The 21,469-nt window shown below is 51.6% G+C and overlaps 1 protein-coding gene across 4 annotated transcripts in view; it reads left to right on the top strand.

Annotated features, from left to right (window-relative positions):
* ITGA11 (integrin subunit alpha 11) overlaps positions 1 to 21,469 on the top strand; it is a 127,208-nt gene that overhangs the window by 71,574 nt on the left and 34,165 nt on the right. For all 4 annotated transcript variants that reach the window (XM_057723045.1, XM_057723048.1, XM_057723046.1 and 1 more), the window contains exons 6-12: positions 1,036 to 1,163; positions 2,262 to 2,410; positions 7,318 to 7,462; positions 7,887 to 8,052; positions 9,384 to 9,454; positions 18,604 to 18,748; positions 21,238 to 21,386. In XM_057723045.1, coding sequence (XP_057579028.1) covers positions 1,036 to 1,163; positions 2,262 to 2,410; positions 7,318 to 7,462; positions 7,887 to 8,052; positions 9,384 to 9,454; positions 18,604 to 18,748; positions 21,238 to 21,386 — 953 coding nt within the window. The remainder of the gene's footprint in view (positions 1 to 1,035; positions 1,164 to 2,261; positions 2,411 to 7,317; positions 7,463 to 7,886; positions 8,053 to 9,383; positions 9,455 to 18,603; positions 18,749 to 21,237; positions 21,387 to 21,469) is intronic.

Below are 21,469 nucleotides of genomic sequence, written 5' to 3'. Positions count from 1 at the left end.
ACCACCTTCCCCTCCTGGTGAGCTGTGATATCAACATACTACACCTTCATGAAGCAGGAGTTACTGGAATGGTTAATTCCAAAAGTCCCCGCTGTATTGCCATAAAGGAGATTTGAAAACAGTGTGAAATTCTCCAGTAAAAATAAGCAGATGCCCAATATTTCAATGTGATAGAGTATAGTATATATCATCATATTGTATCATATCTTATTTCAAAGTAACCCCAGCTGTTTCACAAACCAAAATAAATGCCTTAGATGTTAAAAGAAGTTTTTTACATTTGTTATGGTACCAATGTTTCATTATTTTCTTTGTTTTCTCTATTATTCATTTTAATTTGGTATTAATATTACAAGAATATAGAGAAACCTTTAGGCTCAGAGCAGAGACAAAGGCACGAGAGCTTGACCTGTTGATGTCATTGCTGTGCTAACGAAGTGGTTTGGTTAAAAAAAAAATAAAAAGAGGATCAGCTAAGATTCTTGAGCACTTACTTCCACTGAGCCCTAGAAGCATCCCTTCGTCAGTTCCTGTGGCAGTCCTCTACTAACATTATGCCTCTTTTACAAAGGAGAAAACGGACGCCAAGATAAGTAACTTGCCCAAGGTCAAAGCCAGGGGTCAAACAGCCTAATGCCAGATTCCACAGTCCTAGCCATTACACCATGCCTCCCTCCCAAGAAGTGACCCCCATTCATTCGGGCTGAAAGTGGTAAATGCCAGCCTGCCCGTTACAGTAAAATAAACAATAATGAGGTACTCATTTGGGCAGTGTTGGCTGCCTCCCGAACATTGACCAGCTGCCGGTGGCCAGTCCCTGATGAGAAGCAGAGGCATCTATGCGTTGTTCAGACAGCCAGCGCAGAGCAGTGGAGCAGAGCCAGGAATTCCTGAGCTTCTCACTCATGTTGCTCAGATAAATGTTCAGCCTGAGGATGGCTCCCAGGCCAGGCTTCCTCGGACAATCATCCAGGGAACCAGAGATTTGCAGACACTGGCTCCTTGGGTAGCCGTGACCATGTCCCCACTTCCCAGGGTGTCAGACCTACATGGACATCGTCATTGTCCTGGATGGCTCCAACAGCATCTACCCCTGGGTGGAGGTTCAGCACTTCCTCATCAACATCCTGAAGAAGTTTTACATTGGCCCCGGGCAGATCCAGGTGAGCGTGGCTGGGACTCTTTCCTCCTCCAGACAGGGGCCCCCAGACGCGTGGCAGTTGCTGCCTTGGGGTGTGGGGGAGCGTCTTTGCGTGCGCTAGAAAGGTGTGGGTGAAAGGGCCAGCAGCAGAGCCCTGCAGCCAGACACCCGTCTCCACTGGGCACAGCAAGGGACAGTGTGGGGGAGGCATCGCTGCGTGGGTCAAACAGGGTCCTCTGGGATAGTCACCACCTACTAACAAGAACTTTGATCAGCCAGAGAGTGAGAAGGTGCTGGAATCCTGCTGGGTGAGGCACAGGGAAGAATTAGACACTTTGATCTTGGAGAAGAGACTGGGGAAGAGGTCATAGCTGCCAGCACATATTTGAGGGGGTAGATGTATTCTGTATTCTTTTGGCAGGCCTATGAGGACCAATGAATAGAAGTGACCAGGTGGTAGATTTCAAGTCAATCTAAGAAATTATTTTGTAACAATGAGAGCTGTTAAAAAGGGAGTGGGCTTTCTCATGAAGTGATGAGTTCCCCACCACTGGGAGGTTATCTTTCAGGGTATGGTGGGTGAAAGGCCAGCGTTGGAAATGCAGTTGTACCAAATAAACTCTGTGGGCCCATCCTACAGTAACATTTTTTCATTCTAGTCCTACTGCATGTAGGTTTTTGTTTATTTTTTAAAGTTTTTGTTTATTTTGATGCTGTTAATATTTCAGTCTAATTAATATTTCAATTTTCTCTTCCAAATTTGAAAGAACCTTAGTTCCAGAGTTTGGTGAGCAATGCCATGGCCCTACACCCACGCTGTTCTTAAGATTTTAGACTACAATTCTATGCTCAACTCTTGTCTTTTTAAGTAAGAAACTTAATCTGCTGGGCCTTTCTTTAAATCACAGTCTCCTCTCTCATTATGCACCTGTCTCCCCAAGCCAGCCATTCATCCCGGAAGTTTGCGGAACCTGCTTCCCTTCTGCTTAGTTCCTCTCCCTTGGGAAGGTCCCCAGCCCTCCTCACTCCTGAGCAGAGAGATGACTCTGAGAAGCCTCATCACCAAAGGGCCAGCCTTCAGGGGTCAAGATGTTCTGTTGCCCTCTCCTCTAACTCACAGGTTGGAGTTGTGCAGTACGGAGAAGACGTGGTACACGAGTTTCACCTCAATGACTACAGGTCCGTAAAGGATGTGGTAGAAGCTGCCAGCCACATTGAACAGAGAGGAGGAACGGAGACCCGGACAGCATTTGGCATTGAATTTGCTCGGTAAACAAAAAAAAAATTAATTTTCTAAATCTCAGCTACTGTTCTAGTTATCTGATGCTGTCCCACAAAATCTAGTATCTGGAGAAACAATTTATTAATTCCTCAAAGTTCTGGGCATTGGCTGGGCTCAACTGATCAGTTCTCCCTTGGCTTCTCTCACGTGGTTGAAGTCTGGTGTCAGCTGGGGCTGTTGTCATCTGAAGGTTCGACGGGACTGGACGTGGGGAGTGGCGTGCTCACGTGACTGGCAGTGGAAGCTGGCTGTTGGCTGGGAGCTCAGCTGAGGCTGGCGATCTGAGCACCCACACGTGGTCATGTGGCTTGGCTCTCTCACGGTATGGCAGCCAGGCTTTGAAAGGAAGCATCCCAAGAGTGAGTTTTCCAGGGGACCCACACGGGAACTCCGAGACTATCTATGATCTAGCAGCAGAAGCCCCGGAATATAACTTCTTCCATAGTCTACTGATTGAGCAAGTCACTAAGGCCAGATCAGGTTTAAGAGGGAGAGAATTTCATTTCCCCTCTTGTTGGAGGAATGGTAGGTCCACATTACAGAAGAGCATTTTGGGGCTGGGGGATATTTTTGCAGCCAACTTCAGGAAATACGTTCTGCCACAGAGACCCTGTGAGAAGTGTGTCAGTTGTATGAGGGCAGGATCTTCTTGTGGGGTGTTTGTCATCATTAGAATGTGAAAAACAGTTAAATCTAACATCTGAGATTGCTCTACAATCTACAATCTACCAGCAATGAGGCTGGTTCCTTAAACATCACACCAGAACTCACAATGATAATGAACGCTATCTCTGGTCATCCAGGCAGATAGCTACATGCTTATTTCAGGGACTCTTCCAATGCTCAGAACATAGTACTCACACCCACTGGAATCAGTGAATGATTTTAAAGTCAATTCCCCCAGATCTTTCCAGCTGTGGCCTAAACTCCTACGATGACTATATCCAAGACATTTCGATTTTAAATATATAAGTTTTATACAAACCTACGAATATGAGCTCTGCTATGTTCATTGAGACCACAGTCCCATTCCCTTATAATCCCACCTCACGTAGGGTTAGTCAATGTATTTAGCAGAGTTCCACAATGTGAGAGTTATTTAGTAGCAACGTGATTTCATGTGGTCAAAAGATTAAGTTTTTTCCCACCTCACAACTCTTTGTGATTAAGTTACGGCTCCACCAGCATATTTGTGTTCGCTGATAAAACACGCTCAAGCCTTTTTCCCAAACGGCATCCCTGTGTGTAAAGGTGGCTGTTACCCTCATGTGAAATGGGCCCTTCTGCTGTTTCGTCATCGTCGTGAGGGTGAACCCCTGAAACCCCAGAACAGGCTCTTGTGAAGTGTCTGCGGGGGGACGGAGGAAGCCCACGCCCACTGAGCTACCAGTGAGAAGCTAACTGACTCCCAGCGGGATGGGGCCCACCGTTTCCATCTCGTCTCGCAGCCCATCCCCCCCAGGTCACGTGGAAGTGTGTGACTCATCTAGTGGTGAACCACTGTGGCACACGAGCACGGCTGGGGTGTACGATCTGCACCTCAAGTAAACTTTGAAATCTGATCTTCCCGGCCAAGTCTAGGTCCCAAATTACAGTGGGTGCCTTTTAAGGTAAAAGGTTTTCTCTCCTCACTCAGCTATTCATAACACATTTTTTTCCACGCACCTACTAAAGTACAAAAATCCAGGCCACGGACTTGAGGGGTTGTAAAGATGGTAACTCATGACCCCTGGCTTAGTAAGGGAGCTCTGGTGAGCATCAGCCTAACTCAGTGAGGATGAGACAGGAGGGCTCCAAGGCAGGGGCCGGGAGGAGTGCCAAGATGGGGGGCATCTGACCTGTCCCAGGAGGATCCCAGGATTCCAGCAGGGAGGGGTGGAGAGAAGACATTCCACAGAAGACACCCTGCCCCGATAAGGGCAGAGGAGGGGGAAAGTCGAGGAACGTTTACGTTCAAAGCCTTGCTCTGAGTGAGGTTCGTGTTAGGGGGTAGTAAGCCCTGCAGCTACAAAGATGGTTTGGAGTCAGATCGTGAGAGCGGTAACGATGTAGCTAAAACGAGCGTGAGTGGCCAGGGAAGGTGCTTGAGGACATCAGATGTCATCATCAGATGTTCACGTGAAGGTGAGTCTGGCAGTCACGTGTGGCTTTGAGGGGAGGAGGCAGGACAGCATCGTGACTCAACAATTTTTTTTTTTTTTTTGGCTGTATCATGTCTTCATTGTGGCAGGCGGGATCTTTCGTTGTGACGCACGGGCTCTTCGCTGCGGCTCGTGGGCTTCTCTCTAGTTGTGGCATGTGGGTTTTCTCTTCTCTAGTTGTGGCACGCAGGCTCCGGGGCACGTGGGCTCTGTCGTTGTGGCACGTGGGCTTCGTTGCCCTGCAGCATGTGGGATCTTAGTTCCTCAATCAAGGATCGAACCTGCATCCCCTGCATTGCAGGATGGATTCTTTACCCCTGGACCACCAGGGAAGTCCCCATGCAACACTTTTTATTGAGCATCCACTATGTGCCTCACACTGTGTTAGGCACTCGGGATAGATCAGTGAACAAAACAGATAAATGTCCTGCCCTTGTAAAGCTGATATTCTAGAGCAGGGGCCCCCAACCCCCGGGCCACGGACCAGTACCAATCCACGGCCTGTTAGGAACCGGGCCGCACAGCAGGAGGTCAGCAGAGCTTCATCTGCTGCCTCCCATTGCTCCCCACCGCCTGAACCATCTGCCCACCACCCACGGTCCGTGGAAAAATTGTCTTCCAAAAAACCGGTCCCTAGTGCCAAAAAAGTTGGGGATAGCTGTTCTAGAGGATGAGGCAGACAATAAGCAAACACAAAACAAAACAAAAACCCAACAAATAAATAGCAGCTATGCTGGAGGGAGATACAAGCTCTCGAGGGGAGGAATAGAGCCTGATAAAGGCAGTCAGGCAGGCTGGGGAGGGCAGGTATTTAATCCGCATTAACCGAGCAGTCAGGGAAGGCTTCACCAAGAGCTGACATTTGAGTGGAGACTTGAAGGAGGTGAGGAAGTTGGCCAAGCCGGTGCCTGGCGGGGAAGCGTCCAGGAGAGGGGGCAGCTCGGATAAAGGCCCTAAGACAGGAGCATGCCTGGTGGTCCCAGGATCAGTGAAGAGTCCAGGAGCAGGAGGGGCTCGGGGGATCACTGAGGGTCTTGCGGACCTGGGAGAAATGGGAGCCAGGACAGGTTTTGAGCAGAAAAGAGATGGGATGTGACCTGCTTTCTCCAGGGGGTCACGTTGGCTTCCAGGTTCCTGTCGTGAGTACAAAGCTCTCACTGCTTTCCAGGAAGTTACAGTCTGATTTACAAAGCAACAAATCCAAGTCTTTTACACAATACAAATTCACAGTTTTAAATCTGATGATTCATGACAACATTTATGCTGTTACAAATCATACAAATATTCACACCATTCCACTCTATGGAAATATGATCCTCAAACTTCCTTGGCTCTATGTAATAAAACCTGTTTTTCCCCTGCCATATTTTTTCTCCTGGAGTTTTGTTCCTGGACCTGGCCCTCCAATGAGGTCATGGGAGCATCTCAAGTCTCCTTTGAAGGACTAGCAGCGTTCTCCCTCCACTGAGTCGGGCTTAAGCCCACAATATTCTCTATATTTTGTCATGTCAAGTGTGCCTCTGGCCCCCTTCAGTCCATGCCTCTTATTAAAATTAGAGGAGTTTTAAAACCCAGCATATCCAGAATATCATAGAATTGCTGACAGAATGGCAGATGGTCTGTTTCTCTTAACTGGTAGCTTGAAGATGCTCTGAATTAATTTATTCCAAGTTTTGTGAATTCCTCAACATCTAAATCATACATGTCAGCTTATCAGCTTGCTGTGTAACAAAAGATACCCCTGGTAACCAAAGCCTTAGGGCAATGGGATTTAACCTGGCATCATGGTGCTTAAATCTGTGGGTCAGACCTTTGACGACTCGCTGCAGAGTCTAAGGGTAACATTTATTTTTAGGTCCTTATTGGAAAATTCAGAACCTCATGGTCTGAAGGGGAGTCGGCCTCAGACAGGCACCAAGAGCCAGTGATGGTTCAGGAGCCAATTTTTCTTGCTTTGTAGACTGGTCTCCGGCAGCAAGAGTCTCTCCGTAGCAAGCCAGCTCCCCGGCCCCTGGCTGGACTGCCCAGCAGGCAGGCCAAGCACATGCTCCAGCCACTGAAAACAAAATAAAAAGCAAGAAAGAGAAATATTTGTCATAGAGTTGGATATTTAATAGTTCCCAAAATAGAGTCAAAGTGGTTCTCCTGGGAAAAATCAGAACTCTGTCAGGCTTCATCACACCCGTTTCAGGGATCAGCGTTGTTTGGCTGTTGAACTGCTCTGGCACGTCCCCTTTTCAGAACTTGGGAAAGTGGTTCTCAACCCCCGTGTTCATTAGAACTTTTGAAAGATGCTGGTGCCCAGGCCACACTCCAAATATTCTGATTTCATGAGTCCAGTTGGGGCCTGGGCATCCCTTTTTTTTTTTTTTTTTTAGCTCCCCAGGTGGTTCTAATGTGTGCTGGGTTTTTGAACTGTGAAATTAGGGCCTCTAAAGGTCTGCACCTGACCCTGAACTCCCCTCCCAGACCCACCCCGTCCCTCTGCTTCCCCAAAACAGCATGATTAGGACTCTCAAGGGGCTTTTTAAAGTCACTCTTTAAAGACAAGCAGATTTAAGACCCATCTGAGCATCTAGCGAACGAGTCGTCTGATCCAGAAGCATCTCAATCCAGCGTCTTCTTTGGTTTGAGGTCCCAACACCCTATCGGGTTGCCCGGGGTCTCAGACCTGGCTTCCGTGACTGTAGCAGCACCGGGGCTGCCCCACCCCCACCTCCCTCCGTGACCCTCCCCCTGTGCTCGGGTTCCAGCTCGGAGGCTTTCCAGAAGGGCGGGAGGAAAGGGGCCAAGAAGGTGATGATTGTCATTACGGACGGGGAGTCCCACGACAGCCCAGACCTGGAGGAGGTGATCCAACAAAGCGAGAAGGACAATGTGACCAGATACGCCGTGGCCGTGAGTCCTGTCCCACCCGTCCCGCCCCTACCCACTTTCCAGAGGCTTTGCCATCAACCACGTGGGGATTCTGGATGGGAGGTGGGTGGTGGCGGGGGAGGAGGGGTAGTTTCAGAGCAGTGAACCAGCCATCCAGGCCCTCAGATGGGCCTCTCCTTGTTACATCTTCTAAAGAGCAGTTGAGAATCTCCTTTCTGTCCTGCCCAGGTTTATCTGCAAGAGCTGTGGGGGCTTTTTCTCCATTGCCAGGGAGGTTCTGAAACCTCTGAAAACTAGAAAACACCCTCAAGCCTCCCGAGCCCCAGAACCCTATCTTAGAACAAGGGTTCCAGCCCGCCCTAGGGCTCAGGGTCCGGGGCCGTGGGTCTGTGGGGAGGTCTGTGCTATGTCCTGGTGTGTCGCCCCTGGCTCTGTTCCCTGGCAGGTCCTGGGCTATTACAACCGCAGGGGGATCAATCCAGAAGCTTTTCTAAATGAAATCAAATACATCGCCAGTGACCCTGATGACAAGCACTTCTTCAACGTCACTGATGAGGCGGCCCTGAAGGACATTGTCGACGCCCTGGGGGACAGGATCTTCAGCTTGGAAGGTGAGCGCTGCTTCCCGAGAGGGGTCCAGGCTCCTGCGCTCAGAGCAGGTGAAGACCGCAGAGCGAAATCCAGCCCCATGGGATGGGAGAGTTTAGCAGGAGTCCTCCCTCCATGGTGCACAGCAACGCTCCAGCGCTTCTGTGCTGGACGTGAGGCTGTGTGCTTTCCAGAGAGCCCTGGAGGCCGGTTCTGCCAATAATCGCCTCCCTTTATTATGCAGGAAGCTGCAGCCCCAAGGGACCAAATGACTTGCCAGAGCTGCCACAGCTTGGGAAGGAGTTGGGGTTTGAACGAGGGTTGCCAGACTTAGCAAATATAAAATACAACATTTGTGGCAGACTTATACTAAAAAACCTTCCGTTGTTTGTCTGAAATTCGAATTTAACTGAGCGTCCCTTATTTTATCTGGCAACCCGAGTTGAGCCCAGCTGAGCCTGAAACGCTCGCTCCCCGAGTCCTGCCACCTCCCACTCCACCTTTTTGCGGGGTTCCCTCAGATTTCCTCTCTCCTTACAATTCAAACTCCAATTTTGATTTGCATGGGTCTGTTCGCACCATATATTGCTGTAGAGGGACTCTTGCCATACTGGGCTCTACCATATGGGAGGATTGTCAAAAGAGATAGAGAACAGCACCCCAGAGCCCGAGCAGTCTGCTCTGCATTGGAAATGACGAGTTACACTCACAGGAAAAGAGAAGAAAAGCCCTCATAAACGATGAAAAAAGAATAGAAAGTATGAATGTGAGTTTGACCCTCATCCTCGAATTAAACATCCAAATCAGTGAGTTTATTCTGTAAATGGTCTCCTTGCGTGACGAGAACACTGGCTGCAGTGACACGTCGGGGGGCCCTCTGCAGGGAGGAGCTTTCTGCACACATGGGATTCCTGTGCAAATCTGTGCTGGTAGCAAGCCTTCCTCCTAAGGGTCGATTTGACATTGGGAACCATCCAGAGGCATCTGGAACCAAACCTGGTGAATAGTAGAAATGAACAAAGTGGGAAATTCCATTTCTTGCCAACAATGTAGGTTATTTCTTTCCACGCACTTTTCTGGCTCTTTCCCCTATGTTGACAGCCCTATAGCATGCTTGCCCTGTAATATAAGTTGTTCCAAGTCCTTTTCAGTAGGGAGTGAGCTAATAATAAACCTACACAACCACCTGGGAGGTGCCTGCTGCTGGGGCAGATGAACTGGACTCAGACCCGGGGTCCGCCCTCACCTACCTGAAAGTGCTCCCGAGTCACAGGTGCTAGAGATTGAGCTACAGGCATATCTGGTGCTAAGAAATCAGGTGTGGAGCTGACGTCTTTCTGTCCCTCTGTTTTAGGCACCAACAAGAACGAGACCTCCTTCGGGCTGGAGATGTCACAGACAGGGTTTTCCTCTCACGTGGTGGAGGTAAGGCTGGGTTTAGAGCCGCCCTCCTGCCCTCTCACTCTTCCCAGCTCTCTAGGTCATCATCCTGCCATTCCTGGGCTGTCTCTCATCCCCCTTTCTCCCTTTCTTGGAGTCTCTCTGCCTCTTGTCTTCTGTGGCTAGAAGAGGGACGTCAAGGTCATCAACTTATAGTAAGCTGTCTCAAGCCCCATATGTGCAGGGTGCTGTTGGGGACATGTACCCCCAGGACCAATGGTCCCATTCAGTCCACAGAGCCTTATGCGAAACTAGGCCAATGTGGCAAAGCCACCTGCCTGGGCTGTAATAGGGGCCTGTGTGTGCAGGGGCACGGCCCTGCACCGATGTTGGGAGGGTGTCCAGGTGTGCTGCAGAAAACAGCCCCCACGGGCCTCTCTCTGTGCAGACTCGGCGTTGTGTTGTAGAGGTCCCAAGCAGACATATGGTGTCACAGGTATCATGTTGTGTCTGGGGCATGTGCTTCACCTGGTTCTGATTCTCAAGATGCGGCTGAAACCTCACAGGATTGCCAGAGAGGCAGAGGAGTCCATAGCTGTGAGCAAGGGGTATATAAGCTGTTTGGGGGTAGAGACCTGCCTGGGAGCACCATGTAGGGAAAAACTGCGTTGTCAGTATCAGCACGTGTCCCATGGCGTGCTTTGGAAAGACAGGTATCCTGGGTTTAGGTGCGTGCTCTGCCCCAGCTGGCCCCATGGGAGTGGACTGATGCCTCCTAATTTGCCAGAAAAGGCCTATCAGTCCATCCCACTTATGTTGTCACTGTAATTATCCCACTGAATTCTCCCATCTCCTCTGTGAGGTGGACAGGGCAGGATTCCATGTTCCCAGTTTCCAGGTAAAGAAGCAAGTCCCCGGAAGATTGAGTGACCTGCTGAAATGACATAAGTGAGAGAGAGATTAGCCTCACACCCTTCCCCCCCAACACTGAGCAGCTGCTCTGGGAGAACGTTTAGAATCTAAGGAGGTCTGAGTCAGAGATCCCAAATCGGAGGGGAGGGGGACAGATGTACAGCACACAGCAGGCTGATGGACAGAAGCTCGACTTATGCTCAGCATTTCCTGAGCTGCATCTGGACCATCCCATGCCCGCTTGAATACAGCAAGACATAAACATAACTGCCTTATATTGATAGCAGTCATGCAATATGTGCCGAGGACTTTAATTTTTCCAGAAAATTTATGTGCCTCATTCATGCTCAGAAACAGCCCCACAAAGTCAGCAGGTGGTAATAGTTGTCCCATTTTAGGTGGTCACATCAGCAAATCTTTTCAGTGCTTTTTCTGTGCTGGGCCCTGTGCTGGATCCCAGGAGGTTCAGAGGCAAGAGCCCTGCCCTCGAGGAGCTCCCAGTCTGAGGGTAAGGGGTACCAGGAGCGACAAGGACACCCACTTGCACAGGTCAGGCAGCAAGTCCTGTGCTCCGGCTGGACTAGCCCGGGTCTCCTGACTCTGGGGTCAGGGCTGATTAAAAAATGCAACAAACAAAAACAAAAACAAAACAAAAAAAATGCAACAAGGAAAATCAATTTCATTAAATCCAACAAGTATCTGCCAAATGCGACTAAGGTATCAAAAGGAAACAGAAATTATTCTTGCCAAACAGGAATCAGCTAGCAAACGATGCAGAACAGCAGTCCTGAGCTTGGAGAATAAGATAACAGAAACTACAGACTTCTCCTGGGTACAGGTGTGCAACTCCCCCCCCCCCCCCACCATCCATGGCGCCCCTGTGGAGACCCCCTGCTCAATGGGGAACCACATGGACCCAACTAATGCTCATCAAGGCAGTGCGTGATCAGGGTCTTACAGAAGGAAAGGCCAAGGCTCGGGCACGGGGGCGTCAGGGAAGGATCGGGAGGCTGGCGCTTGGGCAGGCCCCTCAGGACAAGGACTTCAGCAGCCATGGGTGGCAGCAAGCAGAAGAGAGGAGGTTATGTGCACAGGATGGGGGAAAGGCTGAGCACATACGAGGGGCCGGCCCTCATGCTGGGGACAGCAAGAGAGAGCGAACGTCCCGTGTCTCCATCTTCCATTCTGAGGTCATCTTTTGAGCATCTCCCCTTGTGCCCAGCTCTGTGTGAGTCACGGGGGCTGTAAGTAAAGAGATGAAGGTAACACTTCAGCTGATAGCAGCTCACAGTCTAGTTAGGGAGAAAAACTCTTAAGAGATAAATTCAGTCTCCTGCTTCTAATACTGCAATCTGTGTGTGCCCAGGTGTCAGGGAAAGAGAAGGGATGATAAGGTAAGCTTCAGGGATTTGGGAAAGTTTGGCTGAACCCTGACAATGGCCCGAGCAGTAGAATGTGTCAAGCAAGATGAATCCTTGCAGCATCAATGAGTTCTCCAGCTGCAGCGGGGGGACCAGGAGCTCAGAGTCCCAGCTTGTTATTGGGGGAAAATTCATACGCTGGCCCCTTCAGCTTCTTCCACATGCTCAACTCTTGTTCTCTTCCTCTAATTGGAGAAACCAGAGTGCCTCTCCCCACCGTGTAGATACAGACCCCAGTTCTTCTATCACCCCATGTCTTGTCTTCAAGTAACAGACATCTGGAGTTTTCCGGGGGAGGGATTTTTTTTTTAATATTTATTTATTTATTTGGCTGTGCCAGGTCCTTGTTGCAGCATGCGGAACTTTTACCTGCCACATGCGGGATCTAGTTCCCTGATCAGGGATTGAACCTGGGTCCCCTGCATCGGGAGCTCGGAGTCTTAACCACTAGACCACTGGGGAAGTCCCTGGAAGTTTTTATCTGATAGGACTTTGAAAGAGGCAGTGATTACATCTGAATCTGAGACTCTTTAATACTTTTTCTTTACATAAATAAAATCCTTCCAAATCCAAAGGAATGGTGCAGTGACGGTGGGCTGTCTGGCACTGTGACTGGCCACTGGGTTTCTGTGTTAGAGCACAGAGGTTTTCCAGTGCCAGGCCGCGGATGCCATCATAAGTGGCCACCACTGTCCTGTCCCTGGGAATCCAACCCCGCAGCTCTAAGGGTCAGTCAGACCTCTCTGGGGATTGGGGGCGGGAAGGTCCAGCTTTTTCAACTTTGCCCAGAACTGGTCCTGAGCCCAAGTGAGTCCATCTCCTGGGTGAGCCCCTGGGCTCCATCTTCTCTGGGAACGCTCCATAGACAGCCTCAGGCAGCTGTTTCCTGCAGATGTGCTGAAAGAGTCTTCAGCTGCCCTAGGCCTGCTGAGCTCTGTCAGAAGGGAAGATCCCTAGTCCCAGTGGAAGGACCCAGTAGAACATTCACAAATGGCAGAGGAGAGGCCCAGGGTCTGATCACCGGGTCTGCTGCCATCTTACCTAGCAATGAAAGCAACCTTCAAGTTAGGGTGGGTGAAAGCAACAAGGGAAAGGAAGGTTAGGAGAGGAAACCCCAAGACGTTCCCTGGTCCCTGGATGAACCAAAGCTCCAGGCCACAGGCATTACCTGCCAGGTTGATGGCCAAAGGTCAGAGCTGCTGGGAAAATCCAGGGACCTGGAGCCCCCGGAACCTCCAGTCCTGATTAGCAAAAAGGGGAAAGAGAATATTCTGGAAATTATCATCAGGAAAATTAGCTATGGATCCCTGGCCAAATTTTAGAATGGATTTTTAAGCCAAAGTTTCCATTAGCATTTGGAAATGAATGCAAAAGTCGCTAAGAGCTGGAGTGGCTTCTATTCGTGCTGGCGGCTTGCTGAGGTGATGAACTCCCTATCAAGCTGGGTAACCAAGAAAAAGCCGCATGAATCTGCCAGAAAGCTTGCAGAAGGGATCCATACCTCTAAGTCCATAATCCCCATGGGCCACAAGGGGAAGGTGAGGAGGAAGGAAGAGGACCATAAGTAATTGATGCCCGTGGTGATGGATGGAGCTGCAGGGGAGCCCCCTTCCCTGACTGACTCTCCTACACTGCACTCCATAAATCTCCCCAGCACCAAAAGTTTACAGAAGGAAGCACTTTTATTAGGGTGGATCTTGTCTGCACAAAAGACTTGGCTACTTGCCCAAGATGGGAACAGAGCGTGTTTCCTTTAAACTACGCATAATGGTCGGTCAGGAGCAGCCTCGGTTACATTTGAAACAAGCCAAGGGGGTGGGGTGAGTGGGTCTTACCTCCCGCACCAACAGCCCCAGCCACCTCCCTGCCTCTTCAGCCTGTTACCTTTTCACCAGCCCCTCCTGGGGTTGTGGACGGGATAGCTAAGTTTATTGGCTATTAGGTAAGGGTCTCAGCTGTTTGAAGCCTTAATGTTGTCATCTTTCCTAAGAGTTTTGCGTTTGAACTTGTTTTGCATATTTGATTCAATCAAAAAGAAAAGAAAATCATCCACAATGGTGAAATGAGGGGTTGATACCTAGAGGCTGTAAACCCCTTCTGAGCCCCCTTACCCCCAAAGGTGGACTCTGCCCCCTGCCAGCTCTAGGGGAGGCAGGCAGGGTTGCCCCCATGAGGCCAGGACATGGTAGCCAAGGTCTGCCACCATGCTGTTCTGGATCGTTTGCAAGTTGACTTCTGGTGTCAGGAATCATTTCTGGTTCGTTGAGTTTCTCTGAAGCCCAGCTCATGTCCTCAGGCTGTGCCCTGGTGCCCAGCACCCCACTCCTGGGCCTTGTTCCAGGACCTCTGAGTAAAAACAACCAACCCTCTGATCTGGAATGAATAGTCAAGTGACAGCATGCCCTTTTCTCCCCAAGTCCCCTGCTCGCTGCCCCGGCCACAGGCTTCCAGCACCGCGAATGGTGTGGAACCTCTCTCCACAGAAAGATTGGGGGCCCGTTTCTGGTTCTTTCCTACCCAACCCCATCTAACCTCTGGGCACTCATCCCCTTCTCAGGCTCCACTTTAGGCTTGTTGAAAACATCTTCTACTAAGAGAACCTGAGCAACTAGTTAAAGCATAATCCATCCTCTTAATGATGTGTTTGCCTTAGAAGAGCTTCCAGGGAACAGAGTCCTGCCCCCACTACAGTCACTCTGGTGATGGACATGCAGGCGAGGGAGCTATGGGGGAGCCTGGGGGAGGAGGCCAGAGCTCGGTGCCCTCTAGGTGGCCTCCTCGTGAACAGGACCACCAGGGGCCACCTCCACCTGCCTCCGCAGTCCTGCCTCTCCAATGTCAAGAGCTACTAGCATCCCGTGTTCTCATTCCATTACTACCAGGCCAGAGGAAAGCACTGCCTGGCTGTGTGGCCTCAGACGAATCATTTAACCTCTGTGAACCTCAGTCTTTGAGCAGATGTCTGAAAAATATGTGTGGAATTGAATCTTGAGGCTTGGAACTAGAAGTGTGCATTTTGAGACTTCCTAATAAGTTAACTAAAATTTTCTTAAAATCGTGTCCTGGGACTCCCCTGGTGGTCCAGCTATAAAGAATCCGCCCTGCAATACAGGGGACGTGAGTTCAATTGCTGGTCAGGGAACTAAGATCCCACATGCCATGAGGCAACTAAGCCCACAAGACACAACTACTGAGCCCGCACGCCACAACTAGAGAGAAGCCCGCACGCTGCAATGAAAGATCCCACGTGCCACAACTAAGACCCGACACAGCCAAGAAAAATCCTTTCCTAACTCCACCATGCACCCATCCACCCCCTCAGCTGGTCACCCCCTTCTGTGGGTCCTCAAAACAGGCTGTCCTCGCCTCTATCCAATCATTCCTCACAGGCTGCTGACTCATCTGTAGGTCCCACCTGACTGTGAGATCTGATTCTTTGACTCCTGCCTCCCTGGAAGAGCTTTATGGGTGAACTAACGAATGAGAAGCACTACTATGTACACAGTACTTACTGGCTGCCCAGCGCCCTACCAAGGATTCAAAATGCTAGTTCTCGCAATAAAACTATTTACAGCTGAGGACCCTTAGGCTAGAGGAGAGAGAGGAGCTTTCCCAAGGTCACACAGCTAGGAGCTTTGGAGCTAGAAGTGGAACTCAGAATATCTGACAGCAGAGATCATGCTCTGACCGCCAGGCCACGGATTCCCAGCCTCTTGACCACCTGGGCTGGGTGCTCCTTTGCTGCAGGGCTGCCCTGTGCATCGTAGGAGCCCAGCAGCATCCTGGGCCTCTTCTCACCAGAAGCCATAGCAGCCCGTACACCACCCCCAGCTGGGACAGCTGTTTTCAGTCTTTGCTGAATATTCCCTGGGGGGCTAAACCACCCCCAGTTGGGAACCACTGTTCTCGACTCTGCTGCTTCCTGTGCTGGGGATGTGGCCCGACTCTGGCTGGAGACAGGGCCTAGCTGGAACATGGAGTTTGGGGAGATATGGTCACATAGCATGGAGCACTCAGCTCAGCTGGGGAGGTAATGCTGCTGCAGGGCTGGTCAGAGGGCAGCTGAGAGCTGCGCTGGCAGGATCTGACGGTGAGTGCTAGGCTCAGGCAAGTACAGGTATAGGTCATCCTCAGGAAGGGCACAGACGTGGCCTTAGACCTCCTCAGGGCCACCAAGCCTGCATCCTCATTTCTGCACAGAGCACCAGGAAAGTCACCTGGTGCCAAGGGTCCATCTGTGCAAGGCCACCCAAGCACACCCTGGTAATATCTGGGGGGGGCCTCGTAGGAAAGGAGGCCATAAGTCAGGGAGCAGGTTCCAGGCCTGCAGCGTGGGACACAGCTCTTGCCCAGAATGCCCTGCTGTTTGTTTTCCAGCTGGGCTTGTATGCCTGGCTTCTTCTGTCAAAGCTGTGGTCCTTTTTTCAGCCCCACCCTTCCAGATTTTTTCCAAATTCAAAATGTCTGGGCTCCCCCAGCTGGGAAAAGGTTTGCCTTGGTGGCCTTGGCTTGCCCTCTCAGCCAGCCCACTTCCCACAGTGCATCCTGTCCACAGCAGGGCCCCCAGGAGAGCCTACTCAAGAAAGGGCCTCACACTAGGAACACTAGCCTAGAGCCACTGCCGGGGTAGAATGGCACAAGGTGAGAGCCCAGGACCCCCTACCCTGCCCAGTGCTGCCAAATGCAGAGATCTCGATGGAATTCCTGAGCCCCACATGTGGTGAGTCAGCATCAGGTCTCCCCCAGCTGAATCCTAGGCACCTGGGTTGAGCCAGCCCTTCTCAGTACATCGCAGAGGCTTCCGGCCATCTGCAAAGCCAAACGGTCATCTTCAAAGGCCTCCCTGTGAAGCAAAGACTGGTCTGCTATTGCACTGGCAGCAGAATCTACGGGCTTCTGGGGAAGCAGGTGAGCATTTTTCTCCTCTGACCAACCCCGTCCCAGCCCTGCCACTGACTTGCTGTGTGACCATAGGCAAATCCTTTTCCCTCTCTGAACCTCAGGTGCTCATTAGTCTCGTGCAGATAATGAATATCTGTCCCGCTGGTCTCCCACAAATGAGTGACTGGATGAGAAAGGATCTCGCAGAGAATGGAGCACACCCCAAGTGCGAGGAATGTTGGCGCAAGTCTCTGAGGCCCTGGCCCGGATCCTGGGCCCGGCAGATGGTCAGACTCTCCCAGGCTGAGGCGCACAGAGTAGGAGGGAAAAAGCTAGTGAGAAAGTGAGACTTTAAACACAACCAAGCACATCAGACTCACCCAAGAGCAGCTTATTTAAGCTGTAAAAACATCCTGTCTGAACACTCAGTTCTACCACTCAAGTATTAGGACTTTTTAATCCTTATATACAATCAACTTTACTCTTTAAAGTGACATCTTGGAAATGAGAAAGGGAAGCTGAGCTTACTACAGTTCACAATCTGACCCCCTCCACCGCCACCAGTGAAATTAGTGCCTGGGGACTCTGCCTGTGTGTTTAAATATGGCTCTGATTGTCCCAAGGCCAGAGTCACATTTTTCTATTGGTACCACTGCTTTGGGGGCAAGGAGAAATTGAGTGCCTTGGACTGCAAGTGGTGGGGAAACCTCAAATCCCACCAAGCAGCTGGGTTGAAGGAGGGCTCAGTGGGAAAGAAGTGACTTCATCAGCTTGTGATTTAACAGCCCAAAGCTGGGAGGCAAAGCTGGATGCCCCAGCCCATAATCACTAAGATGACCGAGGAAGGCGGCCCTCCCTGCTCCCACCCCCCTCCTCAGCCCCTCATTGTCCCTAGTCACTTCTCTTCCTCTTCTGGGGCTTGCTGTGTGTCTTCCTGTACCCACTAGTTATGTGGATGGCTTGCAGTGGGGATAGGGTTTGGGGGCAGCCCAGAGAGTGAGTGAACCCAGTCCTTGGAAATGACCCTGGAGGCTTCCCCTCAGGGCGCCAGAGCTCCCCATCTTCCTGCCCAGGTATCCCAGCATCTGCTTACCCTCTAACTAAAGACAAGCTCCTGTCCTTGGGGTGCTGGTTGTCATGAATATGCCCCTGGCTTATCTGTCTAGCCTCCTTTTGAGCCACCCTGCTCCACTCACTCAGGGCTTCAGCCCCATCCACAGCTTTCAGTTCCTTAAAACCAAAGGCTCTGAACCTCTCCAGCCTCAGGGCCTTTGCACAAGTTGTCCCATCCCTCCAGGTGTCTGGGTAAACATCACTTGCTCAAAACGCTTTTCCTGAGCCCCATCTCAATCTAAATTCAATCTCACTGTGGCATTTATTACATCCTTCATTGTGTGGCATTTATCAGTTTGCAAGTATTGTGTTTATTTGTATATTTAGTATCTGTGAGCTATGTGAGGGCAGGGATGGTATGCCCAGCACCAAGCAAGTGTCTGACTCAAGATAGACACACAGTGAGTTTTTACTGAAGAAATGAAGAAGCAGTATTTACACAATCAGGAAAGCAACTCAGACACTGCAAAGGAACGTGGAAGGAGGAAAAGCATAGGGGCACCACTTAAAGGAGTGCTGGAAGGAAGGGATGGCAACAAGAGATTTCCTAGAGGGGTTCTGAAACTCAAAATGGAATAGAGCTTTGGTCCTGGATTTGGAGTTTGTTTCTAGAACATTCCTTCTTTCCTAAGATCCCATCCTTGGAATCAGCTTGACCCATCTTGTGCTAAGAATAGGATGGGACAAGAAAGTCCTCGGCTCCGTCAAAAGCCAAGAATCCTGGCTGGAAGTTGGGCTATTAAATAACGAACCCAGGTGAAGGTGCCAGAGAGGACCAGCAGATGGATGCTTCATGGTTGTGGACACAGTGTGGCCAGGGGTACCCGGGGGGACGTGAGCTAATGTGCATCCCCTCCCCGATATCAGGACGGGATTCTGCTGGGAGCCGTTGGCGCCTACGACTGGAACGGAGCTGTGCTGAAGGAGACCAGCAGTGGGAAGGTCATTCCTCTCCGTGAGTCATACCTGAAGGAGTTCCCTGAGGAGCTCAAGAACCACGGCGCATACCTGGGTAAGAGCCAGAGCTGAGGGGTGGCTAGTGGGCGGCGGGCAAGGAGGGGACCTGGGGGATTCAGAGCCTGCCCACACCCAAGGGGCCTGTCTGTGCATATTCTGTGCTGATGCAAGTGCAGTCAAGGGCCATTGCCTCTCCAGCCTGGCATCCAGCATGCCCAGCACCATGCCTGGCACGTCACAGGCTCTCCATTCGTAGGTAGAATAAATGACAAACAAGGCACCCCAACCTGGAATGTGTTTCAGTTGATGCTTCTAGACTCTAGGGCAGCTGTTGATGGGTTTTCAGGTTTCAGTGCACGAAGCCTGGCTCCACAAGGCAAAATGCAAGTCGAGGATGTGTTAAAGTTTGCAAGCAAGGCAGACGTTGTTTCCCATTAAGCACCTTAGGGTGGTCATAGAAAGAAAAGCATGAATCATTGACCTGATGGTACTAGGTCCCAGCTGTGAGACCTTACCCTGTCAAACCCCAGTCTCCTCCGGCTCTGCAGGAGCGGAGCCTCTGCCGTCCACGCTGAGGCCCCTCTGCCACAGCCTTTCTGAAAGGGCTGAGCCAGAGCAAAGGGAGCAGGGGGGAATGCTCAGGGCTCCCATGGTCTGAGTTTTTCTGAGTTTCTGAACTGAGTCCACCAGCTGTGAAGTACTCATCACGAATGCAGCCTCAGACCCCACTTCTCTGTGAACTTGGGCTCTCCAGGGTTGGCAGTGGATCTGTCCATGGTGGGAAGGTCATTCCTTCTCCCAGAAGACCCTGGTGGGGTAGAGCCAGGATGAATGGCCTTCAGGAGGCCCACTGTCTTGCCTTTGCCAGAGTCATCGCCTTGGATGGGAGTCCTGAGGGAGCGCCTTTCTCCTCCTCCTCCCTCTGGGGCTTCATCCAGTGAGGGCAGTATCTGGGATCTCTGGAAGATTCCTCGCTATGTGCCCCAAGGGAGCGGGGGAGTCTGGGGAAGGAGACAGGGATGCCAGGCTCTCCGCCTCCACACTGGCGAAGCTTATGGACTTCTGGCCACGGGTCCTCCCATCAGGCCTTCAGGGAGGCTGTCCAGCTTTCAGGGTGGCCCCGCCTGCTGGTCAAAGAGCCATGTGGGAACTGAAACCACAGCCGGCAGACAGCTGGGAAGCAGGAGGCTCTCAGCGCTGCTTGGAGCTTTGAGAGTCAGCCCACGCCTGCCCCCAGGACATTCAGCCCCCAAGACCCTCCCACCACCACTGTCCCTCCTTCTGAGGAAGCCCAAACGCCCAGGGCCAACGGAGAACAGTTTCAGTAGTGCCACTGAGGGCTCCGCTCGGAAGACACCTTTGCTCCACACCACAAGCCTAACCCCGCCCCACCCTCGAGCCATGGCCATGCGAGCCCCCTCGCCGTGTGACATCCTGGGCTCACCTACGTTTCAAGCCCCATTTCCTAGAATGCATTTCCAAGAGTCAAAGGTGCTGTGTCTGGAACCAGAGTAGCCCATTAATGCACCCACACGCACGGCCACTGCGTTGGATCCTCTGTGCAGCCTGCAGCTAGTCTGGAAGCAACCGGTGAGACCCGAGAGACAGTGTTACCCACATAGACATAGGCGCACACATACACACACACACACACACACACACACACACAAGCATGCACACATGGCAGAAGGAGACATCCATTCCCCAGAAACCGCCCAGGAACTGCCAACAAGACCTGACACCCAACTAAAAACTGGGGTCCATGATCCGGATTGCCTGGCAGCACGTGGGACTCTCAGCTTTCCACACCTTCCAGGGCCCCACTTGCAGGAGAATTGCCTGAAGATGGTGCATAGTCAGCCCCCAGAGCTGGGTGCTCGACTGGAAAGTCACAGCGATCAAGCACAGATCCTAAGAGCACGGATTGGCACACGTTCCCGAAGAGCCTCTGGGTTTCCACCTCTTTCTCTTCTGAGTGGACTGAAAGAAGCCTAGTCACTCCCTCTTTTGCATTTGCAAAGCTTTGGGGCTGCCGGAATCCCTGAGACCCCACCTAAATGCCCTGAGCAAAGCAGTTCCTTGCCTCTGCACAGGGAACCCTTCCGTTTTCGGTGGACCACTTAGCAGGGGGTTCTGGTCATGAAGAGCACCCTGGCTGGTCCCCAGAGAGACTAGTGGCGGGGATGAAAAACAAAGCCTGCCCAATATAAAAGGAAGTGCGGCGAGGGTTTACCCTTTCTCTCTCCTCCCTGTGTGGTCCTGTGGTCGCCAGTGAGGCAGGTGAAGCAGGTGGTGTGCACGTTTCATGTGAGCAATGCCTTTTAGGGGCCCCACCTGGCTTCCTTGATGCCTTCCAGCAAGGGGTGGGCGCAGTGAGTTCTCTCCACCCTCCACCGGGCCCTCCCCAGCCCTGCCCCTTCCAGGCCTCCTTAATGCTCTCCCTTCAGCGGCCAGGCCTTCGCACAGACCGAGCGGCCCGCAGCCCTTTAGCCAAGTCTGCCGGGGCCGTGGGACCAGAGACCAGCCTGTTTCCTCCCGCGGCAGGGTACACAGTCACATCGGTCGTGTCCTCCAGGCAGGGGCGGGTGTACGTGGCCGGAGCCCCCCGGTTCAACCATACAGGCAAAGTCATCCTGTTTACCATGCACAACAACCGGAGCCTTACCATCCACCAGGCCCTGCAGGGCGAGCAGGTAACGCAGGGGAGGCTGGGGGCGGGGCAGATGGGTGGGACAGACAGGAAGGCAGGGCTGGAGGGAACTGCAGCTCAGCTCTT

Source organism: Hippopotamus amphibius, chromosome 2, assembly GCF_030028045.1.
Source record: "Hippopotamus amphibius kiboko isolate mHipAmp2 chromosome 2, mHipAmp2.hap2, whole genome shotgun sequence".
Classification (NCBI taxonomy): domain Eukaryota; kingdom Metazoa; phylum Chordata; class Mammalia; order Artiodactyla; family Hippopotamidae; genus Hippopotamus; species Hippopotamus amphibius.
This window is presented reverse-complemented; position numbering and strand designations above follow the sequence as displayed.